Source organism: Cynocephalus volans, chromosome 11 (genome assembly GCF_027409185.1).
Source record: "Cynocephalus volans isolate mCynVol1 chromosome 11, mCynVol1.pri, whole genome shotgun sequence".
NCBI lineage: Eukaryota > Metazoa > Chordata > Mammalia > Dermoptera > Cynocephalidae > Cynocephalus > Cynocephalus volans.
This window is the reverse complement of record NC_084470.1, coordinates 30,440,445-30,467,437: the sequence shown is the minus strand read 5'-3', so window position 1 is coordinate 30,467,437 and position 26,993 is coordinate 30,440,445. Positions and strand designations below refer to the sequence as shown.

General features: G+C 33.1%; 1 protein-coding gene across 10 annotated transcripts in view; it reads left to right on the top strand.

Annotated features, from left to right (window-relative positions):
* The window catches only part of TBC1D5 (TBC1 domain family member 5), a 539,520-nt gene that overhangs the window by 284,567 nt on the left and 227,960 nt on the right, over positions 1 to 26,993 (top strand). For 9 of the 10 annotated variants that reach the window (XM_063113715.1, XM_063113718.1, XM_063113711.1 and 6 more), the window contains 5 exons: positions 2,197 to 2,266; positions 20,041 to 20,149; positions 21,581 to 21,670; positions 21,784 to 21,858; positions 22,986 to 23,053. In XM_063113715.1, the coding sequence (XP_062969785.1) occupies positions 2,197 to 2,266; positions 20,041 to 20,149; positions 21,581 to 21,670; positions 21,784 to 21,858; positions 22,986 to 23,053 (412 nt within the window). The remainder of the gene's footprint in view (positions 1 to 2,196; positions 2,267 to 20,040; positions 20,150 to 21,580; positions 21,671 to 21,783; positions 21,859 to 22,985; positions 23,054 to 26,993) is intronic. The other variant, XM_063113719.1, reaches the window with a different exon arrangement.

The following is a 26,993-nucleotide window of genomic DNA, read 5'->3' as shown; positions in this document are numbered from 1 at the left end:
GGAAACAAAGCAGTTTTTCCCGCTTCAAAACTTTATTGCCTTTTCTCCCCTTACAGAAAACTCTGAAATTTTTTCTCTACTATTGTTAGTGAAACAATTATACTCCTTATTTGGTATGTTTTTGAGAAAGAAAATTGCTTTTTTCCCCCCTTATTACCATCTTTCTCACTTTGAAAGTTACATTTAATGTGATATTTTCATTTGGAAACAGTTATAACCTGAAGAAAACCTTTTTAATCTCTTACGATGTTAAAACTTGGTTGTTTAAAAAGCCAAAAATCACTTAATTATTTGAAAGATTTTATATGTGATCTGATAAATATTAGCTTAAAGGAAGAAATATTCTATTAATGTGATTTTGTATATTTAAATAATCATAATCTTTAGTTTTCAGGAGAAAGGCTCATGTTTTAAACGTGTAATATAGTGCTTATTCGATGCTGATTATGAAATGTTTCATAGTAAATGGCTGCAAGCTGTTAAATAACATGTGTTGTAAGAAATTTTCATTTAGCAAGACAGAGAGACTTTTTTTTTAAATCCTTTTAGTTTATTATAATACTATTAATTTTTTAATAAAGAAAATGAAGTGTGTTGTATGAGTAATCCGACCTTACCCATGTTTTTAGAGAATTAACAACATATAGCCCGCTAGACTAATCTTAAACATTTAAGTGCTTTCGGATTATTATCTTTCTGTAAATTGTCACCATTTTCAAATGCTGTAATCCATTTTAGGATTTTTTTTTTCTTTTTTTTAACAAACTAGAAATGTGTTTTGAAAAAGAGTAGAGTTAAAAGTTTAGCAAGTAGGCTCGGTCCAGTTCTCATCTTCCTGAACACTTTGGCAGAGCTGCAAATATCTCACCAATCTCTTGAAAAGAACCAAGATTCTTGACTAATCTGTCAACTATAAAATGTGTAAAGAAAATAGGTAGCTGTGATGAAAATTACATTTCAGCTTTTAGTAACCATTTAATGAGTAGCATAATTATATAACTATGGTTCTTTAAGTACTGTACTCAATAATTAAAAATAATCTCATCTTTAAAGTGTAAGCTTTATAATTATTATTTGACTTAACTGGGGCCACTGCGATGTTCTCTAGTGGCACCTTAGGTTGTTCAAAGTGGATTAAAACTATAAATTAAAACTGGTTAAATCACTAAATTATTAAACGTTAAATATTATAAAATTGCATATAACCTGATGTTTGAAAATTACTTTGAGGGAATTAGGATTATAAAATATAATCAGATTCTGGTCTTTTAAATTTGTTTTGAAGAACAAATGATATATTTAATAGTAGAATAGTATGATTTCATAAAAACTATATTTTGAAGTGTATATTTTAGAAAATTAAACTATTAAATTTCTATCAGTAAGAACATATATTTTACATTGGATTATTGGTAAGCATTTTCTCCAACTTCTTTAGTACATTTATTTATATTCTGTAATATTTAAACTGTGTGTGAATTCATTCTAAATTTGATTTTATGAATATGCCAGTTTCTTGAGTGAGAATTTTTTTGTAAGTGTTTGATGTTATTACAGGAGATACAAATACCTTTTTTTGTTGTTGTTTTTCACATTTTAAATTGCTGAACTTTTAATAGTTACAACTTAAAGTTAACAGACCATAAAGTTTTGAAAAGAATAGTAAGGTATATTAAAAGCTCAGTACAATGCGTTCTTGATCGCCACCTTCCAAGTCTGCTTTCTATTTTATTTCTCTGCTTACGAAATTCCTACAGAGTGGAGAATTGGGGGGCTGAAAAACCTTCCAGGTCTCCTGTCTGTCTGCTCTCTCTTGGCTGTACCAGTGGTCAGGATAGGTGACTTGGTCACTAATAAAAGTTGCCTTTGTTTATAAGTGTATAATTAAATAGCTTATAAATTTTCGTTTTGTCTGTGTTTCATAAGAAGATGCCTGTACTGTACTTTGTTTCTGCTAGCAATTACTTTGGTTTAATACTATCCCATTTAGGACTGGTGGTGTCATTTTATATTTTGGCATCAAAATTAATTTTTTGACTAAAAGGCTCTGAGTACAAAAGATTATTTGGGGGAGGGGTATGAGGATATGTGTTTTTTGACTAATATACTGCCCAGAGCTGTCACACAGTAGTTTTTCAACTGAGATACTCAGTTTTATAGTCACCATTATTTCAGTGTTTTTAATTTTTTTTCCAGGAGATTCAAATAAAAATGGAAGAAGAACAAGTTCTACTTTAGACTCTGAAGGGACTTTTAATTCCTATAGGTAGGTGATGAATACACAGATATGTAATATTACAAGGTAATGGATAAGATACATAATCTTACAGGATTCTAATCATGGAATAGTAGGAAACTTCTACTTGTGCTTTAAACTATGACAAATGTAAAGAATATTGTGATATGTGATTATCTGCAGACTTAACGAGTAACAGAAAATGTAACATCTTAGATTCTCGAGTAAATGTATTTACTGCAGATATCTGTTGTTATCCTATAGCAGGGTAACTGGAATGAGTGTACATGCAGTATTCAGCTTCATTATAGTCCATTTTTGTTTTTCTTTTTCCAGTGTATCTTTTACAGTACTCAAGGCTTCATTTTGTTTAAGCTTCCTGCTGAAGCAGAGTACTGCTCAGGAGCATCTAAGAGAACTTAAAATGTAGTTAGTGGTTGAATTAAGTGCTGTTTGTTGATGTCCTGTTTGGGCTTTTCAACAAACAGGCAGTTATATCCCAATTAGTGATTTTTAAAAGTGAATAGACCAGTTAAGAAAATATATATTTTATGTAGTTTTTTGTTAATATTCTCCTCATAACTTCAAGTTTGCTTGAGTAAATATTTATGAACTTTGTACATTTATAACAGGGAAACCACGGAAGAAGGAAGATTCAACTATTTCCAGTAATATTTGAAAATTTGTATACATTGAACCAAAGTGGTGTTAAGAGCTTGGTGGTTTTCTTTTAGAGGGAAAAGAAAGTGCAGATTCAATAATAATACATTTTAGTATTATAGATGGCAATGCGGGTTCTTGAGGAAATACTTTAAACAGCAGTACATTGTTCTTACGGTTAATTAGTTCAGATACTTGTGTAACAATACTATAAAATATATGTAAGAACCACTGTATACTTGAAAGTTCATTTAAATATTAAACTCTCCTTTTCTATAAGAAATACAGAGTTTATGCCTAGAGAGTTTATATTTTTATTTGTATACACAATCTAATTCCTAATTGGAACTGTGTCATTTGTTTCTTCAGATCTCAGACAAGCTTTAAACATCTATAGTAGGGGTCTTGTATACAGGTAGCACTTAATAAGAATGTGGTAGATTAGAAAGTTTTTACAGTTTGTTTATGAATTCCAGAAATGAGATGGTAATTGAAACACTCGACATCTTTATTTTATACCAGTTGGGGTCTGTATAAATAATCAATCGTTAAGTGTCACAGATACTACAAAAGGCTTATGTTCCCATGGTGTTCTAGGAAAGTATTATCACAGCAGTAAAGCTCATATGTTGTCATTGTATTTTCACTCCACGCCTTCTACCTTATGAATGTTGGAATTCTTCAATTCCTTCTTTTAGTCTTGAAGTGTAATACAAAGGTTGGAATTTGACATATTAAACAATAGGTACAGTCTGTTATCTGAACATGTCACAACTGATCACAAAGCCAAAAAAAGTGAATATAAAAGATAGATATATAAATATTCATGATTTGGCATGTAACAGAGGAATTTTAATATGATAATATATGTGAAATCTATGATGGTAACATTATTAGGTATAAATACAATAAAAAATAACCAAGACAGACAAAGGGAAAAAAATGATGTATTTCAAAGGAAGTAAGATCCCTGTATATATGTATAAATTTTGTTAATGGATTATATTTTATAATTACATTTGTAGTTTAGTTAATTATAGTAAACAATGGACATAGCAAAATGAAGAGAAATGTTTTATTGTAATGGCACAGTACTATCTCATAGTTTATTTTGTCCTTGAGTAGTTTGAAGATTAAAGTATTTTAATATTACTGAATGATAATTGTATTTTGAAAATGAACTACTAATGCAGCTTTGCAAAATAAATACTAATGTTGTTAACTAAATATTTTTAATCAATGCCTATCACTGTTGTAACGTTAGGATATTGATTTATTGTTGTAATTAAAAAGTCAAGATGAAAAGCTCAGGTAGTACAATACGTAAAAGTGGGCTTTTAATTGTTGGTAGGCCAGCGCTGCTATTAAATAGTATTAGAGTATTTAAGATGTGAAGTGTTTTTCTACTCGGTAGGCAGTAGCTCTTATAATGTAACAAGCTTACTTGTGAATTTGACACTTGGGTCAAATGTAGAACTCATAGAAACACAGCCCTGAGGTGTATTGAGGTGACATGACGGATCCTCAAAAAGTTTGTGGAAAGATCCTTATTATCTTTTAATTCTGTTTTTCTAGGAACTTTTTGAAGTACCGTGGTATTAAGGTTAACTGATAAACTCTAGGAATTGTTGCAGAATCACATTAAAATGGCAACAGAATTGCCAGTAAAATTTACTTTTGAAAGTGAAAATTATTTTTCTGTTTCTTTTAAACCAACTAGAAATATGTTATTCAAAAAATGTAAATGTTTCAACCCTCAGATATCCTTTTGCATAACAGTTCTACCTTTTGTTATTTATGCTTGTCTCAAAAATCCTAACCCTCCTTCACAGTCCCACAAATGAGGCCTTATGCCTCGCACCAACATACTCAACCTATATATACCTGTGTCCAGGGCAAAGATCGGCTTTAGTTTCTCATCTGTAAAATGAGTTACTGTCTAACCTGCCTCTTTCTCACAACTGTTTTAAACACCTAGGTACAATACATAAAGTAAAGCCTTTTGAAAATCTAAATGCAAAGCCATAGTTGTTATTAATTTTGTGATCACCTCATGGAAATGGTTAACTTTGTCACCTGTGTCCACCCTCCAACACGTGTACCCTTTTGTAGCATATGCTGAGGTTTTATTAACTTTGGAATTCAGTCTTGAGTTGGTCACCCACATCTATATTGTTTTCATTATTTTTATTATTTGGTTATTAGATTGTCAGTTTCAAAAGGGCCTAGTTTCTGGGTTTGTTTAAATAATATCTAAACATGATGTGTTGGTTCAAATCCTGATTCCAAATACTTTGAAGACATTGGACAAGTCTTAACCTCAGTTTCCTCACCTGTGAAGTGGGGATGATTAAATACAGTTGATATAAGGAGCTTAATGGGATAATATCACATGGTAAATGCTGAATAAATGTTAGTTGTTTTTATGTTCCAGTCAATGTCATCATCATCATCATTGTAATCATTAAACTTTTGGTATTGTAGAAATTTTTGCAGTGCTCTAATATAGAGACACCAAAAAGAAGAGAAAAGAATAGGTCTTACAGGAAAATAACTTGTCTGTCAGTAGAAAGGGAGCTAAGAACAAGTTTAACCTGAGGCTTGAAACTCTCAATCTCAGATATAGTATTTCAGATTACCTTTGTATCACAAAGTTGAACACCTAGTATAGATGAAGGGAAGATGTTTTTACTATTAGTTTAAGTTTAGAGATGGATATCTGGAACTTTGACAAATAAGTTTTGAAATTTGCAATCGATGGACCTAACTATCTTTATGCATCTAGTGCTCAGAGTCTTATTTTCTATAGCCTAGAAGGTTTTACTTTGGCTTTGTATCTTCTTGTGGTTTTGCTTCATTGATTCATATAGAATACAGCTTCATTTAACTCTTAAGGCACCAGTATGATTAGTATACGGTGCTTGAAACTTTTGGTTAAAATTTGATTGTACATCTCCCAACTAATCTGCAGATGACTTGTTAAAATGGAAAATTTTTAAGAGTGGAGAGGACATTATTGATTTTATGAAATATATCTTATACTTTTTAAAGACCAGTGTTAATATTTTCTGTGAAATTATAGGAGCTTTTTCTGTTTCTTATTTAAGCTTTAAAAGTAAGAGAACTTCGTTGAGTATGAAAGAAGATAAGTAGTTTCCTGATTATCAGTGATCAGATGTTTAACTTAGTGACTGTAGCATAGGGCCACTCACCCCCTCCTCTTCCCAAGGGCAGCTGACCTTCTCCTCGCCAAAAGAGGCAAGCCCCTTGCCAGCACATATGACTACAGACTATTACATTAATCTGTTTAGCTGTAGTACCAGCTGCTTGCATGTTTTTAATTATCTTATTAGATGGTATAACAGTGACCTATGAAATAAATTGAAGGTGAACATTTTAAACTTTCCTTTTATTACCCAATGTTTCTAAATCTTTTTGATCAAATTATAAGTTTCTGCAAAAGTTCATAGGACATCTGTATGGTTTTTGAGTCAGTGTAATGCTTTTTTTTCAGATTTTTAAAGTACAAAGTCATAATTTCCAGTATAGAAAATAAATTCATTTTTGCCTCATTTATTGTGTTTGTCTAGCCAGAAATTTGTGGTAAACTTGGCTTAATAGTCAGCTTAAAGAAAACTCAGACCACTTATTGGCATTCTTTTGGAAACTGAAAATATTGCTTAATTTTCACACATTATCTTGGCATCATATAAATGGCATAGGATAGAATATAAATCATTGTAGATGGTTTTAAAATAAATTTGTACATTATATTTAATTCTGATTTTCTAGATTGTGTATATACAGTAGTAAATCATCTAGTTTGCTATAGTTATTTTTTCAATTTAATTTCATGTGGCACCATTTATGAGAGTACTTGTCCAAGCTGTGCTGTTAGGAAAAATGTACTATCTCCTGGAGTTTGACAGTTGGATAACTTTCAAATAATAATTTGTAAATACAATGCTAACTTCAGGAGACAGTGCAAAATAATAAAAACCAATGGCTGTTCAGTTATAAGTCATAGCCAATAAACTGAAAATTATAATAATTTAGTTAGGAACCCTGGTGTTGAATTAGAAAACAAGAGTTACTTGGATACAAAAAAGATTGCAAAACACTCCTGTGTGTCTTTTTAGTTAATAAATTCTACAACTGCGATAGTGGAGTGACTTGAGACTAATAATTTATAAAGATTTGTATACTTGTAAACTACGTGTTATTTAATTTTTTTAAGAAAAATATTCATATTTTGGGGTTCTTATTGCTTTCTCTAAATAAATACTATATTTCAAATTTCAAAAGAACTTTTATTGAAGAACTAAATATATTTTGTTTTATTTCTTAAGGAAAGACCAAAAAAATACACTTGGCTGTAGAGTTGTGGCATTCTAATTTCTTGACAGTGATCAGAGCTTCCAAAGTTGTTTCCCTTTCTCAATATGGTATGTTCTATAGCTCACAAGTCAAAGGTTGCTTAACTTGGTAAAAATTTTCAAAAAAGGTATAGTTGGTTTAGCCTTTTGATTCTCAAATTTGTCTTTTCCTGAATAAGAAAAAATACATTAATTTGAACTTTCTTGAAACATTGAGTAAATTTTAAAAATTAGGCCTTATATTTTATCACAAAGATGTTTATGTATCCTATTTACATGTAATCAGTAGTATGGGAGGATGTGAGAAATATCCTTTCATCATTTACATTTATTTTTAGCATGATACCTTTTATATTTGTATGTAAGAGGGTCGTACATCTCATTGTAATAATAATAAAACAGTGAATAAAAATATTAGAGGAGAGACAAAAGGGCAAAAGCCTTACTTTGGACAACAAGATTTAAAATTCAGAGATCTGATTTCTAAGTCACATTCTCAGAGTGATACAATTTTGTTAAGCTTGTTATTGTTAAGAACATGACCTCATTTGAATCAATTTATTTGCTGGAAATTATAATAAAGAGAATAGAGACCAACTTGAATCCTTCATCCCTCTCCCCTACCACTGAGTCATCTAAAGTTCCTAAGGACTTGCTGTTTTAATAATTTAAGTAAATATAAGAGGAGGAAGGAAGGCCTAGAATTAGGTTTTCTTTTCTGGTTCCTAGAGCGTTTCTTTTCTGACTTTATATAGACTCTATATAATTATAAGACACAGACTCTGTAAGTTCTTAAAAATAAATATGTGATTTAGGGAAGCAATTGGGAAGAAGTGCACAGATAGAAATAAGACAGACTAAAGTGTACATTTTAGCTCTACCATTTATTGACTGTGTAACTGTAGGCAAGGTAATTAACTTTTCTGATTCCTAATTATCTCATTTGTGAAATTATAATGTTAACAGAACCTATATCATAGAGTTGTAGGGAGCTTACCTGTAAAATGTGTGGGACACCTGGCCCAATCTCTTGACACATAGTAGGTAACAAGTGTTAGTTTCATCACCTTTCCTTTCCTCTCTCTTCTAAAATTTCCTTTAAGTTTTATCGAGTTTTTTCACCTGACAAAGTTGACCTTAGTCTCAAAAAAGTTTTTAAAAAATGCTTTACAGTTCTAAAGTGGCAATAAATATTTTAAGAATCAGACTTATCTACAGTTATCTATATATTATATAGGAGGAATTTTTATATAATCCCTTATGATATTTAGCCCCACAATCTCATTATGAAATTGTCTTATTTCTTGTTTCCATGTTTGTTCAAAAAGCACAACAACCTTTACAGTTAAATGATAATTTCAGAGAGCACATGTATAACCTTTCATTTTCTAGAAACCAAAGTCAGAATATTGCCTTTTGTTTTTATCTCCATAATGGAGCTTCCTTTGAGAGAAGGAAAAAAAATCACATTTGAATGATGACTATATCTTCTTGAAGTAACTTTATTATTTTTATGATAGTGGAACTGGTCAGTATCTGTGCTTTTCTGTAATATAGAATCTCTCTGAACTAATTATTGATCACTTAGAGCTCTTCAAATATATTACATTCCATTTAAAAAAACTAACTGATTTGTTTGCATTTACAGCCTTAAATTAGCATCCCACATTGGCTTGAGCATACATATTACAGTTTGAGTTCCTTTCCTTCAGAAACCCCTTCAAGCCCTTTTTATTATCTGTAGCCAGGCTTTGGGGGAAATTTTTTTTTCATGTTTGTTTATTTACATAGTCAGCTGCAAGCCTGATCATCCAAGGCTGTGTAAATGTTTATCTTTGAAAAGACAGGCATACATTTGAAATATGAGAATAAGCTGCTCTGAGTCAATCATCAGTGAGAGTCCCTTCCCCTGGACGCACTTCTGTTTTCCCCTAGTGCAGTGTCTTGCTGTCGGCCCCATAGGTGACTATTTGTAATATACATTAGCATGTTGTGCTTTTTAGGTATGGTGGCAAAATATACAAAATCAATTAAATATTTGATCAATATTGAAGTATGTTACTAGAGAAAAATAATTTTGAGAAAAATAATGCATAGAATTAGGATTCAAAAGTGGAAAGTTATATAAATATTTTTAAATTTTACAAATAGCTTGCTTATTTATTTACTTATTGCTGTGCTTTATAGTCATATAATTAGGTCTATGTAATACTCAATTCCTGATTTTTTATTTCACAGACTGTTCATAAGACTCAAAGATATGGTTTAAGAGAGAAATTTTTACAGAATGGTAGAAATTAATACTTAATATTTGTCTTTTTTTTACATTATATTGCCTTGCCTTTTGGGACAAAGTGGCAGTGGTTAGTAATCCTATTTTCTTTTTAATCCAGAGCTTTCACAAGTGCTTTTTCAACATTTTTTTCAGCATTTGTTTGTATCTTTTCTTGGGGAGGGGGATTTTAAGAGAAGGGACATATCATATTTTCACTCATTCTGCATATCTTTATTGTACGCCCATTACAGACAAGCCAGTGTGCTAAAACTCCCAAGACCCAAAGAGGAATAAAACATGGCCCCTTGGGGCACTCATGGTCTAGCAGGGCAGACACACATGGAAGTAACTAACATAGGTGATGACTGATGCTATAATGGAGACATGCATCAAGAACCAGGAGAAGACCATATGGGGTAATTAGAATTAGAGGTGGGTGGAGGGTGGTGGTTAGGAGGAAGATCTGTTTGCTTGGCGTTCCAGAGAGGCAGGAGTTTTCAGGGAAGTGAACAGTGTTAACGAAGACTGTCTTCATTTTCTACTCTTTAGCAGGTAGGTAGATTCAGTTGGACTTAGTCAGTGACAAAATTGTGTCTTTGCCTGTAAAGACAGCTAATGTGACCCATATAACATAGGTATTTACACATATCTATTATGGTGACAGTGTTACTTTTCATGAACCACTATTTTGACAGCATTAAAGTTTTAAAATTCAGTATATCATAGAAGTTAGACATATTTCAATCTATGATCAAAAAATTTAACTGGGAATTGAGAATGAGTATTATCTGTCTAGAAATATGAGGAAGATCAATACAGCAGCTATGGAATAAAAAATCGCCTGCTAATGTGGGAATAATTGAAATTTAAAAGATGTTCAAGTATTGTGTGCATATATGGATATACAGTAATTTTCATTCTGTGATTATACATGCAGTGTTCTGAGATATAGGAGTTTAGTCTGGTTGACATATTCTCAAAGAGTTTTAAATTAAAGACTGTACTTCAGTCTACTTGTTCAGATTAGGAAGCTAGTTCAGATGATATGCCCAAGTATCTCAACTCATTAGAAGCAAAGCAGGGGAGTTGAACACTATTCTCTTAACTCTCATTACAATTTTTAAAAAATGTACTTCTAGGTCCTTAAAGTTCTCCTGAGCAACAGAGCTTGACTGTCGTAGAACTTGGACAGAGACTTCTTGTTATTTGAATTTTGTTCGGTCCACAGTAATATGTTTATAATCTCCAGGGTAATGCCTAGTGTTTGCTCGCTCCTCCCCACACTTTACCACAGTGCCACACTTCTGTGTGAGAAGCAGGAGAGTGTGCTTCTCTCCTTTGTGCTCTGTGTAGGCTTAACAAGGACCATTTTTCTATACAAGAGACTTGGAGAGTGCATAAGGGAGTGAGATAAATAAATAAAGCTAGAGTGATCTGTTGTTTTTATCACTTCTCCTATCCTTGTTTCTCCCACTGCGGCCTGGACTGCTGATGGGCCCTCAAGAGGGAACCTCATTTTCCTGCCACTATATCCCTAGATGCCGTTTCTAATAATAATATTTTAAAAGGCTCTGTAGAAAAATGAGAATTTTCTTCTGGTGCAAATTTTCAATTTTATAGTAGCATTTCATGTAACAGCTTTATGGAAACATCTCTTTGGTTTATATAAAGATATCTGTGGTCATGTAATCAAGGTTTTTGTGGCATTCATTTGGGGATATCTGAATTATTGGGTGTGTGGATAACAAATAGCAAATACAAAATACCAAAAGGCCTTTTTATAAGTTCAAGACCTTTCAGGTCCTATTGAATTAGGCGAACTTTAAAATAATATAAAATTTCAGCAATGGAGAATACTATGCCTAATATAGGACTTTTTATGAAACTTAATTTGGGCAAGGAGGTAATGAGAAAATAGTTAATTTTCCATTGTGATCTAGAGCAACTGTTTTAAAAAATCAGAAAACAAAATATTCCTACATGGAAAACAGATTGGGGACTCAAATTAGGTCTTCACACCCTTGATTTCTTCATGTTAGGTCAGGTGATCTAGTGTCTTCCCCAGCCCTCTTTCCTCTACCCGCAACGTCTAATGTTAAGAAAAGCCTTCCCACCACCACTTTTTTTAGATATATAGTAACACATCAGTAATTTAAAGGTCAGATTTCTAATAGCTTTAACTAACTAGAATATAATCAGAAACTTAGGGAGGGATATTAGGATGGCCCAAAAGTCTGCTCATTAAAGTATATTTAGTGACAGGAGAACCCTGTCAAGTATCTTTTTCCACTTATTATTTCCTGTTCTCTCTTTTTTTCAATTAAGAAAAAAAGTGGTAGTTTATTATTTTGAAATTGGCTAAGGGCTGAGCCCGTGGCACACTCGGGAGAGTGCAGCGCTGGGAGTGTGGCGACGCTCCCGCCGCGGGTTCGGATCCTATATAGGAATGGCCGGTGCACTCACTGGCTGAGTGCTGGTCACGAAAAAAGACAAAAAAAAAAAAAAAAGAAATTGGCTAAGATGTATGTATGAGTGTAAAGGCTAGACAAACTGAGCATATGACAAAGGAGTACAAATTTGAAATTTCTAAAAGCTAATGTATAATCATTAAACAAATAGCCCGACAATGATGGGCCTGAGAGAAATACCACTAAAAACAGAATGGACAACCCCAAAAGCAAAGCCATTTGTTATTTAATGTAAGGGCAAAAAGCCATGCATTTTCTAAATGTATACCACATCTGGACAAAAAATGACTTTTAAGTCTTGGGAATGTTTTGGTATTCTCAAACATTTTGCATTGAGGGAAAAAAAATTAGTTAAATGGCATATATTGGCCTTTTATTATGCCAGGTAATTAGATGTTACTGTGTTCAAGCACGGGTTTTTTAATTAGCGGGTTTTTTCTTTTTGAGTGTAATTGAGATTTCCTAGTAACATTTGACTGGGGATGTTTCCTTACCTTTTCAGAGGCCCATATGAAATTGTTTTCTCAGGTATGTTAATCCAAAATGAAGTCCATAATTGACTTAAAAGTTTATTTTGTCATATGGCCCATTTATCTTCATTTTAAATTATTCTTTCTTGATTCTTTTAGATAGTCTGTTGCTGAGTGTGTTTATATTATCCGTTGCTGAGTATGGTTATGTTAGGCACAAGATGCAATTCTTGAGTCTAGTTCTTTTTGACGTTGACCAATTTTAGAAACTAATAGAAGTAATACTGTCATTGCTAAAGATTTGCTTTCCTAACTTTAATGTGTGTGTGTGTGTGTGTGTGTGTGTGTGTGTGTGTGTGTGTGTGTGTGTGAGAGAGAGAGAGAGAAGATGAAGGTGGGAACAGGCAGGAGGAATGGGAGGGTGCTGGGAGAGGCAATGAGACAGAGACAAAGAAAAAGAAACTATTACATCTATATCTGATAGTTCTTATTGGTGGCATCATTCATCTAGAATAATTATATACTGTGCTACATCTCTTATGGAATTACCTTGATTTATTTAACCACATGTATTGTTTAACTTTTAATGTTTGTTTATTTTCTTTCCCCAGTTACACTATATGTAAGTATGTATCATGTGTGTATTATCTTTATATTCCTTGAAACTTTATAGTTGTTACCTTAAAAATTGAATGTATGTATGAGTAAATTGTTATCTTTAAAACATTTTGAGCTTCGCTGTCTAATACAGGAACCACATAAGACTATTTAAATTTAAATTAATTAAAATAAAATATGTATTTCTTTAGCTGCACTAGCCATATTTCAACTGCTTAGGAGCAATGTGTGACAGCAGTTACCATATTGGACAGTCAGATATAGAACATTTCCATTCATCTCAGAGAGTTTTATTGGATAGTGCTGATTCTAGAGGCTGTCAAGTGAATGATGAATTCAGTTAAAATATAATTTGTTTGGGCCGACCCCGTGGCGCACTCGGGAGAGTGCGGCGCTGGGAGCACAGCAGTGCTCCCGCCGTGGGTTTGGATCCTATATAAGAATGGCCGGTGCGCTCACAGGCTGAGCGCGGTGCGGCCGGTCATAAAAAGACACACACACACACACACACACACAAATATATATATATATATATATATATATATATAATTTGTTTTAATCATTTTAAGAGAAAGTATTTATTTCAAGTATACATGTATTTCTATATGTGTAATACTCTATAAGTCAGCCCAGTCTTGGAAAACATAGTTAAGGTGATAGGCTTGATTTTCAATTAGTATATCAGATTTTACTAAATAAATGCATATTTCTAAACTACTGGAAAATAATTTATTCTCGATTCTATAAGCACTTCCTTTACAGTATTACTTACATTACAGACTGTGTGGCAAATTCTTTACCATGGTATGGAAAGTTAGATATCAAGCCCATGCCAGTTACACAAATATCAAGGTAAATGAGGTGGGGTGGGGGTGGGAACGAGGTCGGGGGAGGTCTACAGGGGAGAAGTCTCAAGGAGATTTTTCCTTTCTTATTAATTATAGAAGAAACATCAGTAAACCATGGAATATAAAATGTATTTACTCCAGAGAACTTCACAGAGATTATCTAGTACAGGATCCTTTCCTCACATCATTTCTAAATGCTGATCCTCACATTAGAATGAACTTTATTATGTATTAAATTTTTTACAAAATTTAAGAAATAAAATTAAAAGCTTGTGATACAACTTTTATTGATTTCTTTTCTAAAAGTATGATTGTTAAGTTTACCTGCTTTAATATGACCCTGAATTTAGAGGTTCTTCTACAATGCTTATATATTTTGAAGAAAATAATATATGTTTTTTAAAAAAAAGACAGTATTATATCTGACAGTTGATAACTGTTTTTAACTAAGTTCTTTGTGTCTTTCTGGATGTTGAGGTAGAGGCTCAACATTTCTCAGTTCAAAGTTCAATTCAAACCTGAATCAAAACACTATCTTAAATTAATTTTTAAAAACCTCCATGCAGTGAACTATTCTTCGCCTTTGTTTAAATGGAGCCTCATCACATGAGAACATAATTTACCTAGACATATTGAAGAAATTCATTTTAAGCTTGCAGGTAATTGTGCAGTCTGTTTTTATATATATTTTTATATGTATAAGTGATATGCCCTGAAGTTTCATTTTGGAGGGGAAAAAAAAGCTTTAAATAAAAGTAAGTTTTTTAAAATTCCTGATACAGGAAGCAAAAAAGCCAGTACAGTTTCTAATTGCCTTTTAGAGACTCTGAGTTCCCTCATTACCTGTGATTTAAGCTAAAAATGAGGTAATTATAGATAACATCAGTGTTTATCTGGTTGATCTTGGCACCTGCAGTCCTAATGTTATAGCTTACCCATATCTGGTACCATACTTTACAGTCTGATGCTGACATACCTAATTTACACTTCTCATATTTCCATTGATTTTAAGTTAGATATTCCTTGTTATATTTGAATAATATTTTCAAAATCATACCTTTAAAATGGTATCTAAGTATATATTCTTTTACATGTAATATTGGAATATGGTATAGCCCTTTCATTGTTAGAAATCTTTCACTAATGTATTTCTCTGCAGATTAGAAAGAGAGAATTGATTATCTCCTTTTTTTTAGCATATGATAAAACGAATGTGATCATAATTAGTATGGCAATTTTTCAAATATCAACATGCACTTTAGGATTATAAAGTTGTGTGAACTTTTTGTATTAAGTTCAGCTTTCTTATTTTGTGCTTCCTTAGCTTTGGATATTCTGTTCCTCTACTTCTGATCTAATTCTGTTTAAAGGTCACTATCTTTCCTTGGCCTTTTTGTTCTCCTGTCTCTCTAGTCAAATCTCAATGAGATGATCATGGTTGGCTGGCCAACCTTGTAAACTACATGGTCATCTCTGAGGGCTCCCTCTATGACACTCCCCTCTCACCACACCTCCCAGGCATCTAGAAGCAAGTCCTCTCCCTCTGGCTTTTCACTCTGTGACTTGTTGAGCTTTCCCATGGTGATCATCCCTTCTCTTTTCCATTCAGTTATTTCATTATCAGTAAAAGCCAGAGTAGCTCTTCTTAACCAAGTATTGGAGGTCTGTAGTACTAGACTATATGTAGGCTCCAAACTTTTTGCCATTACTGTAGTTGTTTGGGTTTCTTAAGTTAGCCCCATAGAGGCATTTTCCCCTGTCTGAATAATGCCTGAAAATGGGGTGGAAACCATCACATAAAATTAGTGTTCTCTATACAGTTTTCTATATTAGTTTTCTATACAGTATCACCATTTGGGATAATGATTCAGAAATTTTCTAGACCTAAATTAGCACATAATTTAGTCATTTATGCATCATTTAGTTTACAAAAGTATTTAAACAATTATATTTAGAAAGTACTAACTAGTTTCATACCAATTTTATGTGCATATTTTGGGAAAATACTACATTAAAATATATAACTTTATAATCATCTGCTATATTTATTGAATGCATATTCTAATTGATTTCCATGTCAAAAAAAACCTTTGCGGGAGGCTTAACTACCTAAATAGTTCTTCTCAGAGGGGAGGTATCAATTACTGCTGCCAAATTTGATTTCATTTTTTGAGAAATGATTGCACATTAATGGCCAACTTTTTAAATCAAAGTTGTTCTTTTCTGAGAAGCAAAGAGATAGGCTCAGAGTCCTTAACACAGTGCTTCCAGTGCAGCCATTACTAATTTATTAAAATTGGCATGAAAAATGAAATCTGAGATGCTGATTGTTTTCAGGGACGCAGTGCCTGCAAGGTAGAGTAATTGCCACTAGATGTCACTCGTGCTTTGTTATGGGAATCCGTAAGCCCAGGTCTCTAATCTATTTCATTTAAAGCTTTTACACACGTAAATGTTCTGGGTTGCTCTTAATTATTCTCAGCAGCTGTTGTTCATGTATCTTCTCAGGCCACCTGGTGAAAACTTATCTCTGTGTCCTTGGAATTCTTAAAAAAACTAAAAATCTGAGGAAGAAAACACAGGGGCACATTTCTATCTTGCTTTGTTGCCAGAGGCCATTTTTGCCCTTGGTGTCTGGAGTATCCTGTTCCCCTTCAGGAGTGACTTGTCTTCTTTGTTATTCCAGGAAGATGCATTTCCTAATTTTTATAACTTTCTCCTCTTGATAAGTTATTTAATTTTTCTGAATCTTAGTTTCCTCGTTCATAAATAGGGGTTAATAATACACACCTGAAAGAGAGTTATATTATAAATGGATTTTTATGGCACTTTAATGGCACCATTGTCAGATTTTTGCTATTCAGGCATGCTATATATATATGTATTTTTATATAGAAGACAAAGTCTAGCAACTGCCTTTCCTATATTTTTGTTAATTAAACTGAAAAGTTCTACCACTGACTCTTCGGTATTCCCAGTTCTTTTCCCATGTCTTCCTCCAAGTTCAGGAGCAGATCCACCATTTATATTTGTGATTGTAAAAAGACTTTCATTTTGCTCCAACTCCCTTAGAAGGGCGAATCCTTTTAACATTTTGCCGCCTGGGGTCTGTTTAACTTCAGATAGCTCAATTTTTGGAAGTAGTATTTCAGCACCTATGGTGCTACTATTATTTTATATCCTGGGTTTTAATTTTTAAGTATAAAAATACTTCTTGCTCTGTACTACCAGAAGGCATTCCATTAATAATGTTATTATTGGTTTACACATCCATCTGTTCACTTGCTTAATTTCATGCTTTTTAAAAAGTACTTCTGTAAGTGCTAAGCACATAGTAGGCACCTAATAAATGTTTATATGTTTACCCTGTGTAACAGTTTATTGATGAAACACTGTTCCATAGAAGAGAAAGACAATTAATAGATTATCTTGTGGCCTTTATGCTCCTCTGTTGTTAGAGCTCTTCATCAGTTAGAGATGTTATGCCTTAATTAGGACTGTAAGTACCCATGAATAAATTTAAATGATTGTAAATTTCAGAGATAATGTTTCCAATTCACATGCCTCAGTCTCCTTTTCTCTGTACCAACACTGTAATCAAGGTACAGGGTCTTATTTAAGCTAACAAATAATTATCCTTCATTACATAAGTAGAATGTAACTTGACCTTAAAAATCTGCTTAACTTGACAAGGTGGCAGTGAATCTAGCCACCAGCTGTGCCTGTACTTTCATAATTTCTTGGTACCTATGAATAGGAGCTGAATTTGGAAGACTGGAGGAGTCATTGCTTTGTACTTCCCTCTCTTTTCCAGAATTATTGGTGTTGCAGACCATGGAACTGCATGGTGTCTCACAAATTACGATTTCTTTTGGGTTCAAAATACATTTGCAGTTTGTGCTTTTTTGTTCACAGACCACAAACTATTTAAATATACAGGTTCTCAGATGTACTCCTGTAGTGTACTTATGCACTCATTGCTGATGTCATCTTTGAATATTATTAAAAACAAAACTTGAACAATATGAGATATGGGTATATGTGTGAAATTGGAGGTATAAAATATTTAAAATATTGTGACACAAATGGATTAAAGTGGTAAAAAGAAACAGTCAAGATTTCAGTGAATATTTATGTCTTACAATGGATAAGAATTACTTAAGCAAGAAAACAATGTAAAGAGCACCAAGGGAAAATGATGTTAGATCTAAATCATACGTAAATTAAAAAGCTTCATTGTGTTGAAATCAAGAAAGTTGGGTTAAAAAATATGTGGCTGACAAAGAGATGATATCTTTAATGTATGAAAAATCCTCTCTTAGATCAATAATAAAGCACACTAAAATAAAAGCAGTATGATAATTATTAACAATTCTGTGATATATTATGATATTATCATTTCATTTCTCAGGTGAGGAAATTAAGGCACAGGGAGGTTAAGTTACTTGTCCATGCTTACATATAGCTAGTAAGTAGGTAGAAAATTGTGTACTGTCCCCAACTGAATGGCTGTCTTTTTGATCCCAGGAATGTGGGTTCTGATGTCCATGCTCTTAACCACTATCCTGATTCTGCTTAAAATAAAGCAGATAAAGGACAAGAAAGGAAGTTTTAAAAAGAATAAAATGACCCAAAAGCATGAAAACTTCTGTTTCACTAATAATACCAATGCAAATCGAGATAAAAACAAAATATTTTTTCTTACTAATAAAGTGATGAGAATATGAAATTTTCACGGAATGGTGGCGGAAATGTATTTCTTCCAGCATGGGATTGGAATGTGTGTCCCTTTTGGCATAAGCCAATAAGCCCCGATTGGCAGAAGACTTGGTGCGATTGCGGATCAGTGCTACGGGGTTAAGGTTGGAAGTTTGTATGGCAGTAAGGAAGGTGCTTTGGTCACTCTTCTGGAACTCTGTGCAGAAGATGCATCTTGCCCTGCGGTTAGGTTTTTGAAGTTTAAAGGTAAAGCTGGTTACATTCATGGCTCTAAGCATAGTATGCAAGATGGTCCTTTCTCAAAATGAGTTGGATCTGGCCTGTGACAACTCCCTGTGTATAAAAGGATGATTGAGGGTTTTAGTGGCTTTCTTTTTAGGAAGTCTCTCAAGAGATTGCCACCAGAGTTTCAGCTTTGATAATAAATTTTAAATTATAATTATATTTTATTGTGGCATGGTGAATTTTGAGAGAAATTTTATAAAGCTGATATCAGTAGCCTCAACTGTTGACAAATGATTCTTAATGTTTAGTTCGTTGCTAGATGCAGGGAATGTGGGTCTAATTCCTTTATTCAAACTCAGTAAATGGTTTGGGACAATTAATTTCCAATTGTTTCCCAGTAGAGCAGATTTACTTGTATATTAATGAGGCACAGGTGTTAGGCCCCTGGTGTCTGCATGCCTGGGAGGCATATTTCAGTTGTTTATCTACTCAGCCATAGGTACTGCAAGGTACTCAAGCTTGCCTTTAACAGTTTTTACAGTGAGGCTTTTTAATTTTTTGATTTTTTTTTCAAATTTGCTCGCACCTGTTAAAATTTTAAAACTGATCATGTAGAAAGTAGTTGCAGAGATTTCAATAGTAAATAGCACTAACAGTTAAAGAAAGTAGTCTTCTATTATACTTAACTGCCCAGCCTGAGGTAAAAGAGAAGTAGGTTCATTCAAATGGATATTTCATGTCAGAAGCAAGTATAATCAACAGTACACTTTTTTGTTGTATATTTTTTGGAGCAGGTATGTAGTTTTCAATGGCTACAGCAGTCATATATTTATATTAATATTCATTTTTTTGTTGTTTATTCACTGAACTGTACTACCAACATTTTAGAGGAAATGGAATAGCCTCCATAGACATTATGAATTTCAGTAGCTGGCATAATTATAGCTATCTACATATTCATTAAATCTACAGAATAACCGTGTCCAAAAAGACAGCCATGTGTTCAGAAACAGTACACAACTAAATATATATGTTGTAAAAGTTGCATGTCTTAGACTTATTTAAAATTAATTTCTTGTAGCACTCCTCTCTAAGCAGAAGAATTTTAACAAAAGGATTCCCTTGCTTTGGTTTCTTTCATGTAGGAAAGAATGGGAAGAACTATTTGTAAACAACAATTACTTGGCAACAATAAGGCAGAAGGGGATTAATGGGCAGCTGAGAAGCAGCAGGTTCCGCAGCATTTGCTGGAAGGTAAGAAGAAAATATTTATTTACAGTTTGTGGTTGCAATATATCAACACATTACCTGATGCCCTGGAAGATTACCCATGCAGGGGATCACTGAATTTTCCAAGAGACTTCACTCCCAATTTTTTGGCCCTCCGTGTTTATCTTTCATAGGACATTTGCTAATAAGGTTAAGCCATCTTAGTCCTGAGTAACTGGTAATGGTAAAGGAGTTTGAGAGAACTGTCTTTTCATCTCTTTTAATGGTGCAAAATTCAGAGCAACATCTTTACATTCCCCAATTCTCCAGAGGCTTTTGCAGAAAATCTTACGGCGGGTGGGAGGTAACTTCCAGCTTCCTATTATATCAAGTGCCTTCATTTAGTCATCATTTCTTTTACTTGAAACAAAGTGAAAGGCAGCAAGAAGGAAATTGGGTCAGTCTCCGTTGGAGAGAAAGGGCCACTGGTTACCAAAACTAGTAGTAAGAAGCTGCAGTTATCTTTTTAATTGTTTTGAAATATTGTTGCTTTTTGTTCTCCAAAAATAAATTAATTTATATTTAGACTTACTCTGAAATGACTTCTATCGATAGTTTTTAGGGTTATCTGCATAAATGGAGCAAAATCTGTGAAAGTAAAGGCAGTAAGGAACACATGATATATTAGACAGTTTTAGATTTAATAATTTAGATTTAATAATTAAAATACATTTTTCTTCTGTTAGATGCAGGCAGTAAAGGCAGGAGACCTGCTGCTAGGATATTTATATACAAATATTTGTGCCCCGCCCCCATTCCCTGTTGTTTAACTTTTAGTATCCTTTATTTGCTAAAAAAAAAACTAAATCCAGATTTATTTTAATGTTGTATTAAATTAAATTAAATCAAATTTGTCTTTTTAGAATGGTTGTTATTTTCATAAGCTGATTGCCAATTGTAAATTACTTTTTTTTTTTTTTTTTTTACTGTAAACGGAATGACTTTGCCTCTCAGACTATATCCTTGATCCTCAGATTATTCTTCTCTGTCCTTTACTTGCTTGTTTTAATACAAAAACTTAAAACTAAAAGTTGCTAATTGGACCTCGTGCTTATTAATAACCCCCTACCATTCCCATTAAAATTAAAATGTAAAATGGGAATTATACTAACCTTGATGAATTTTTCTTCATTTCTGATATAAATTTGGAGAGGAACTTGATTTCATTTTGTGGTGTGGCTGCTCAGGTCCTGTGTTTTGGCCTTTGATTATTCACTTTTTGAATTTTCTAGTTATATATTTCCTAAATATCCCCAAATATAAATTATCAGGAACTGGAATGATGATATGAATATGAACTATCATGGATGTGAAATTTCATGAATATAATATGTCTTTCAATTTTCAGGTGATTTTGTTTGGCATAGTTTCACATTTATTATGATTTTTACAAAAGTTTCCTCTTTTCCTTGGCAGCTCTTTCTTTGTGTTCTTCCTCAAGATAAAAGTCAATGGATAAGTAGAATTAAAGAATCGAGAGCATGGTATAGCAACATTAAAGAAATAGTAAGTAAATAATAAATTTAATTAATATAATTGTTTGCTTATGTATACTTTAAAGTCCAATAGCCTCTGATCTTTGTGTGTGTGTGTGTGTGTGTGCTTTCTTTTTTTACCAGCATATCACAAACCCAAGGAAGGTTGTTGGCCAGCAAGATTTGATGATCAATAATCCCCTTTCACAGGATGAAGGGGTAAAGTTCATCTTTACTTATATCTCCACCCCTTTTGCCCTTAAGAATATGCTTATGTGCCTGGTTATCAATCACCATGAAAGCAATGTATTTCTTGCCCATTATTTCTTTAATTTTATGTACTATACTACCTAAAACCTAATGGAAGTTATTCAGTGCTATATACATACTGTGTTGTAGGAAGTTTATGATCTACTTCTTTGGAATAGCCCTACAAAGAAGTCCCAGAGGTCTTTAAGAACTAAGGGTAAAATAGAAGAGCATAAAAATGAACTGAACTGTCTGGTAAAGGTTGCAGTTGGGAATGGGACAGCTAAGGAAAGCTTCCCTTCATGATAACAGTAGAGAAGGGTTCACTTGGTAGGACTAATTCCTAAGAAGGAAGAAGTAACTATTTGTAGCAAGTCTTGAAAGAATTTTTTAAAAGATCAGGAAAAAGATCAGTCCTACCTCTGCTCACATTCTGGTGAAGACTACTTTAAAGATATTATATAACTTCTTTAATTGTTGATGCTCTAATTTCTGCTTACCTGAGAACATGAGGTTTTTTTCCCATTTAATACATAACATGAGCATTTCTTTTTTTGATACATATTATTAGTATCAGATAGTCTTTGGTATAGCAACATAAAATATCAAGTAAGCTTAAAAATGTTCCTAAATCCACATTTTAAAACATACATAGAAACCTATTGGATTATAAAACCAAGCTTTGTAGAAAACATTGCATATCTTTTTTAGTGCATTGGGAATTCAGGTCAGATTCAAGCTGGGACCAGTTGGCGATGGGTCCTGCTCTAATCCAAGCACCTTTTGTTGTTATAGGGGTAGTAGTGAGTGTATAGCAATGAAAAGTATCATTCACTTTATATAGACATAGAAATTTAAAATATATATACAATAATATCAAACTAGAAAAATTAATATTAGAATACGTATGTGTTTCTGAGATTCAAGTAGAGATTAAACTAGATTTTAATAAAAATTATCCCAACTTCAGGTCTCCTACTGCAATGTGAAATAATAATTCAGAGAATAAATTTAATCATTTAAATTATTAAATTGAAATTATAAAAGTCAAGTAAAGGTGCAAGATCATTTTAAATATGTTGTTCTCCTTATTTCAGAGTCTTTGGAATAAATTCTTTCAAGATAAAGAACTTCGATCAATGATTGAACAAGATGTCAAAAGAACGTATGTAGAACTATTTACAAGTTACCTTTTTGTGATTTTAGTAAAATACAAAATCCATAAACCAGCCTTCTGCTTGTGTTAATAACAAAGTTTTTTTGAGCAAATTTTGATGGTAAGGATTATTTTCTATTCTTAAAATACAGATTTCTATGTTCTCTTTTTCAAAATAAATTATTTTATAATATTGATAACTTTAAAATAACATTTAATCAGTTTTATCAATTTCAAGCAATTATTTAAAGTCATATGCATCTGATTAGGGTTATATTGTGTAGTCATTATCCTGGTAGTGCTAGAAAAATTTACCTCTTGCTTTATTCATTTGAATCCCTTCTTAACCAAATTACTTTTTAAATGACAGGTATTATTTTTATCCTCCTTATTTCTCTTTAAGCTATTCAGGTTTGCAAACATACTCTTCTCTCAATCTACTCAGTATTTACCATGTCAAACAGTATCCTCTTATTTAGCATGTAGTTAATGTCCATAACTTTTATATATTGGATTTCATCTTTCTGAGTGATATAGTGGGAAGTATGTAGAATTTGTGTCAGAAGATCCTAGGGTGATTTCTAGCTAACAATATACTGTAATAGTAGGGAAATTACTTTTAACATCTTCCCCGTCAGTTTCCTCTTCTGTAAAATGGGGATAATTTGGGGGATTGTAATAGATAAATGAGTATATGTAGTAATAGGAGGAAGTTAGATAGGTTTACACCTTAAGCTGCAAACCATCACATAAATGTTAGTAAATTTAGTTTAATCACTGGGACCTGAGATTAGCCAGGTATGTGCCAAGTCATAGTTATCTCTAGTGGCTTCTTCCAAATTCTTCTGCGGCTTTGCCTGTATGCTCCATTCCTAGTTCAACTCCTTCTAAATTCCTGCTAAATCTGTTACAATGTCAAGGTCTCTGGCTGTCTGCCATTCATCTCTTTCCATGTTCCAAACACTGAATAATCAGATGACATGAACTGCTATTAAGGTTACACGACATATTTAACAGATGAAATTTTCTATTTTAAAATGAAAATAATAAAGAGGAATTATGGGTTCAGAGTACAACAAAACCATAGATCACTGTCAATGGTAGTGGGGTGTGGGGTGGGAGCTATGGGATCATTTTGGTGAGCTTGAGTTATCCAGTTAACTCGAGAATAATCCATTTTATAGGGAAGCTACTCTCCAAGGTATCAGGTGGTAGTGCTTGATTTCTCTAGTATATAGTTCCAGAAAGCAGAGTACCATTGTTTAGCACACAGGAGTTACTCATTAAATATTTGAATAAAACAAGAGATGGGATTTCTTCATTAATCATTTAAGTATCTAGATAATCAGTGGCTGTAAAACAGCCCTCATAAAAACAAAATGTGCATTATATGTTGCTAACCAAACAGTTAAGGTGTCTCTTTTAAAAAGTCCTAGGCAGTTATCTTTAAAAACTTGACAACTTTAGATTGATCTGTCTAATAAGCAGGATTATAATCAATTTCTCTACAGTTATCAAATGCAAGTGGAGGGCCCTGGCACTGGTGCAGTCACACACTCAGAGGGCATGGGGTCCAGATTAGTTACCAGAAATGGCAAATGAGAGGGGGAAGGTAAAACTCTGAAAGCCAAACCAAATAGGAAGTGACATTGGAAGCTTGTTCATCATTTTGGTTACTTGGCTCAAACATTTCTGCTTTCCTATGTAAAAAAGTGTTAGTTCTTGAAAGTCATATTCTTCTAAGTATTTGATTTTATATTTTCTGTGTATTTTTTATTGTAAAAATGCAAGAAACACACACATCCACATGTATAGTTAATTTTTTCTTAAAATTTATCTCCCCTAGTATATTTTAATTCAAATGGCAAAGCTAGGAGCCCCTATCATTTATAGCATAGGTGGAAAAAGTTCTATATCTCTTCCCTTGAAGGCTATATTGTGGCTCTGGACACATTTAGAGTAAGTCTCCATGCTGTATCTATACACATTTTGTGTCAAAGAACTTAGCTTGTAAGGTACAGCAGTCAGTCTTATTTTAAAGCTACCAAATTGCTTAATCACAAAAGCTGAATAGCTTGAATAATTTTACTGCTTTGTATCTTTATAAGGCACTATATAATCTAGAATCCATGTTTTCAATTCAGTCTGTAAAGCAGTTCATAATACAATCAGAGAAAAAAAGAAGTACAGCTCCAAGAAACTTCTACCGTGCTACTTGTTTAGTAGTATCTGTGATAAGAATTTTGTTTTTGTTTTTAATGTATATTGATTCAGGGTCTACTATGTTCCAGTTTTGTCCTTTGCATTGGAGGGAACAGAGTGCTGAATAACATAGACAGGGTCTTAGTATGGTTGCGGGGAGTGAGACAAGAACATATATAGATAAAGAGGATAATTGTAGTGTGTGGTAATTATGAAGAAATAAAGCAGGGTAGTAAGATAGCTAGAGGGAGAATAGGGGTGGCTACTTTAGGAATAGTGATCAGAGAGGGCATCTCTGAGAAGATGACATTTGAGTTGAGATATGAAAAAATTTTAAAGGCCTCCGTGTGAAGATCTAGGGGGAGGCTATTGAAGGATATTGAGCAGAGGTGTGATATCTAAAAAGATAATTCTGGCTGCTGTGCAGTGGGGTGAGGGTGTATGTAAGACTGGAAGCTGGAAAGTGACTAGGAGTGTATTGTAGTATTCTGAGTTCAGTAATGTTAGTGCCAAGTTAATGTTTAGACTTAGCCTAAAGATGTAGTAATAAAGACAGATAGGATTAGATAGGCTGAGGATATACATTTTATATTTTTAAATACAAATTAGGGAGTCATTATATGTAGTTTTCTCACATTCATCAGTTCTTTTCTATTTTTATTGCTCTGTCTCAGGTCCTTTTTACCTCCTTTCTATAATCTTCTTCCTTAATTGTTCTGTTTGGATCTAGTATCTTTCTACTTCCAGTCCATTCCATGTGTTACACCCCAATCACTCTTCTCGAAGCACATTTATAATTATGATATTTACCTAATCTAAATCCTTCTATGACTCCCTGTGGCCTGCAGAAGAATGGACTTGTCCAGCTTCCCTAACACATAACCATAGACCAGTGCTTCTGGCATTATTCCACAAACAGGTTTTGTGCTTTCCATTGTGCATGCTTTGGAATTTTCCATGCTCCCCTCTGCCGCAATGCTACTTCCCTCCACTGCCCCCTGTTGGATTCTTGACAACTCATCCTTCAAGGCCTGCGTTCATCACCACCATGTCCATGAAGCATTCTAATCTTTATAATTGGAAATTACTTATTTTATGTTCTATAGAATTTTTTAAATAACTCTTTAATGATATTATTTCATTTTGTTTGGTCTCACATTTATTTAGGTCCATCTGCCAGTGTATTCAGTACATTTATATCTATCTCCTCAGGGTACCAGGCACTGGAAATGCCAAAATAAATATGACATGGATCCTTAAAAACCTTAAAGTCTAATAGAGAAAGCAGAGGAACAAAAGTTATAGTGCAGGATAACTGGTACCATGATAGAAGCAGTGTACACATGAGCTCTGTGGTTAACCCAGGTCTCTTCTTTCACACCTAATGGTAAGCCCAACGAGGACATGGACCTAGTCTTGTTTTTGTCTCACTGCACATTGTCAAGTTGATGATTAATAAATGTTCATTGATTGTGAATCTTATCACTGACAATCAGTGGTGTTCAACTTTAAATAATCTGTAACATCTTTTCAGTCTTCAGAGACATAAGCATACTTTAAAAATACTATTGTCAACCTTTTAGTCTGAGTTTAAACAAGATAGTTTAAACTCATGAGCTGTATTTTTGCCAGCATTATTGAATTTATTTGATTTGGATATGTCACTGTATTAAATATTATCTCCCCCTTGAACAAATTTTAATATTTTTTTATGCCACTAACCCTTTTTTGCCTCAGAGCATTTTGC